This window comes from Arachis ipaensis, chromosome B07 (assembly GCF_000816755.2).
Source record: "Arachis ipaensis cultivar K30076 chromosome B07, Araip1.1, whole genome shotgun sequence".
Classification (NCBI taxonomy): domain Eukaryota; kingdom Viridiplantae; phylum Streptophyta; class Magnoliopsida; order Fabales; family Fabaceae; genus Arachis; species Arachis ipaensis.
In genome coordinates, this window is record NC_029791.2 from 5604147 (window position 1) to 5607496 (window position 3350).

General features: G+C 32.7%; 1 protein-coding gene across 1 annotated transcript; it reads left to right on the plus strand.

Annotated features, from left to right (window-relative positions):
* LOC107606578 lies at positions 1848 to 2803 on the plus strand. Its single transcript, XM_016308625.2, has one exon. It carries the CDS (start codon positions 1848 to 1850, stop codon positions 2757 to 2759), a length of 912 nt encoding a protein of 303 aa, XP_016164111.1. The 3' UTR covers positions 2760 to 2803.

Here is a 3350-nt window from a genome sequence, read left to right on the forward strand (position 1 = left end):
CATTTTCTATAATATTTTTATATTAGGAAAAATATAGATAAATAATAAAAATATTAAACAATATAAATAATAGACATATCAAATATTCATTTTATTAGGTGTACAGATGATTATTTTAATATTAAGATTTAATTGGATAATTTAGAGATATAGTGTATTTTTATTTGATTGATAGTTGTTTATGTTGTTTAAAAAAGTCATTGATTACCTAGCATAACTCTTTATATTAATAGTCAATTAAAATTTCTAACTATGTATTGAGATGTTATTTAACGTGGCACGTTAACAAATTTTGACACCATATTAACAAAGAAAGTAACTAAAAACCTAACATGATTAGTTTAAAATTTTTAAAAGATGAATTTAATTAAAAAAATATTTTGAAAACTAATTTAAAAAACGAATTATTTTTTAGGGACTAATTTGACTATTTATTTAAAAAATATTACTAAAATTAAAAAATATTTTTTATTAAATATTGTTAAAAAATATTACTAAAATATAAAAAATTATGCGGGCAAATCACATTATTAAACCAAAGTGGAAGAGAAATTACGTGATTCAACAAGCAAAAAACGTAATATGGATCAACCAGAAGCATGTTTCTATGTAATTTGAATCAAAGTTAATTCGAATTAGGAAATCAAGAGTAATTCGAATTATGCATGCATTAAGTCATAGGTAGTTCGAATCAGTAGTTTGAATTACGCATAAAGGTTGACTTAGGGGAGTTCGAATCACACTGATTCGAATTATGAGGGAAGCAATTCAAAGTGTAGTTCGAATATGACTCCTTCGAATTATCAAGACACCCACGTGAATTTCATGACATAAATATATTCCATGTAATTATTTTAATACACAACAATTATATCTATATGGAGCCATTGCTAAATCGAATTCAATTAGTTCGATAATATGAGTCTATAAAAAAATTACATTTTACAAAGTTTAAAAATTTTTATTACGTGATAAGTTAGTAAAAAAGTACATTACAAATTTTTATAGTACTAATCGTAACCATGTTTAATTTAAAAATTGTTATTAATATATCACATAATAAAAATTTTTAAGCTTTATAAAATGCAACTTTTTTATAGACTCATATTATCGAACTAATTGAATTCGATCTAGCATTGGCTCCATATAGATATAATTGTTGTGTATTAAAATAATTGCATGGATTATATTTATGTCATCGAATTCACGTAGATAGATTGATAATTTGAAGGAGTCAGATTCGAACTATACTTTAAATTGCTTCCCTCATAATTCGAATGGATCAAACTACATATGACTTAATGCATGCATAATTCGAATGGATCAAATTCGAATTACACTTCCCTGTTAATTCAAATTGATGTAATTTGAATTACTCTTGGTTTCCTAATTCGAATTACATAGAAACATGCTTATGGTTAATTCACGTTACATCTTTTGCTTTGATTAAATAACGTAATTTCTCCTCCACTCTAGTTTAATAGTGTGATTTGCCCAAATTATGCTTTTAATTATTATTATAATATAATCATACTAAAATTTACTCACGTATAGTTTATTTTAAAATAATCACTATAATTACTGTATCATAATCATAGTAGAATCTAGTTACCTATAATTATTTTGAAATTAATAGGAGAATTTCATCTAGTTAATTAGAGTTGCACAAAACATGATCACATGGTATTGTTATCATCATAATCTACAAGAACAGTTATAAGAATAAGATCCTATTTTTTCTCCCTCAATTACGCCTCTCTCTCTTTCTCTCTCAAACAAATTTTCTGCCATTTCATTCTCTTCTGTCCCCTCTCACACGTCACAACTAAAACAATTACAACAAAAACATGACGTCGTCCCGCCGCCCAAACTCAGGCATCGGCGACAACAACCTCTGCCGCTGGCTATACGACACCTTCCAATCCTCCGTCCCCGACCTCCAACTCCTCGTCCTCCGCTTCCTCCCTCTCATCACCGGTCTCTACCTCTCTCGAATCCATAACCGAAAGCCTCAAGCCGGTTTTGAAGCCGTTCTGTTAGCATTCTACGCGCATGAAACAACCTCACGCGCCGGACAGCCCGTAACCGCCACGCTCCCTGATCTCTCCCACCCTAGCCTCTACCACGAGTCAAAAACTCCATCGCCTTCGAAAAACTCCGCCACGGATCTCAACATCGCCGTTGTTTCCCCAACGCTCGAGCCTCACGGAACCGTTAGGTCAACGAGAAGAGCAAGAATCGTCGGCGTAGCGTTAGAACTCTTCTACAGCAAGATATCTTCAATGCCGACAGAGTCGAAGGTGGATTTCTGCGAGTTTTGTAAGATTTGGGCGGGACAAGACGGTAGCATGTATAAACATTTCGAGGAAGAAAGAATAACAGAAATCAAAATCGACGTGAAAAAGAAAGAGAAAGAGAAAGAGAAAGAGAAAGAGAAAGAGAAAGGTAAGGGTAAAGGTAAAGGTGGTGGAAAGGCGGTGGAGGAGGCGGCGGCGGAAGGGAGGATACCGATGCCGTGGGAGCTGATGCAGCCTGTGGTGAGGATTCTGGCGCATTGTTTGATGGGACCGGGGAGTAATAAAAATGAGGCGGTGTTTGCGGCGGCGAATGAGGCTTGCCGGTGCTTGTTTGCACGGTCCATGCATGATGTGAACCCCATGGCTATATTGGCCATGAGGAGCTTGTTGAGGCTTTCTAAGACTCTTGATGATGACTTTGATCCAACTGAGTTACCTGTAACTGATATTATTACCCTTTAGATTGTTTTTTTTATATGAATTTTTAAGATATTATTTTTGGCTTAGCAAGATCTTCTAATCAAATTTGTTTTATCTATTTTTTTTTGAAGCAGGAAAAGATTAAATAGTTTCATGTGAAAAATTAAACAGTACAATTTATTGGTCTGAATAACTTGCACTTGAGATCAATGAACACACAAAATTTTGTTTGTACTACCTTGACGTGCGTTGTACATTGGGTTCAAGGATAGATGATAGATGCTTAATTGTAATGCTGAAAACTAAAATAATACGTAAATGATAAACAGTAGTAAAAATTATTATACGTGAGAGAACTCAAAAAAGACGAATTGGTGGACTGGAGACAACAAAACTTGAAAAATATTGTACACAAAGTTATCAATAGAGTTATGTTGTTTATGCTGTTGGAATGTTAGAGTTCAACACACATGTAGGGAAGGACTGATTGGCTAAGGAGAGTTTCAAAGTTAATTCTTGATTCCATTTGTTGATAATCCTCCCAGTGATTACAGAAGGGAGTTATTATCCCTTTAATTTCTAAAAAAAATCACTCACAATTATTTTAATATAAATTAATAGTTTAAAATTATT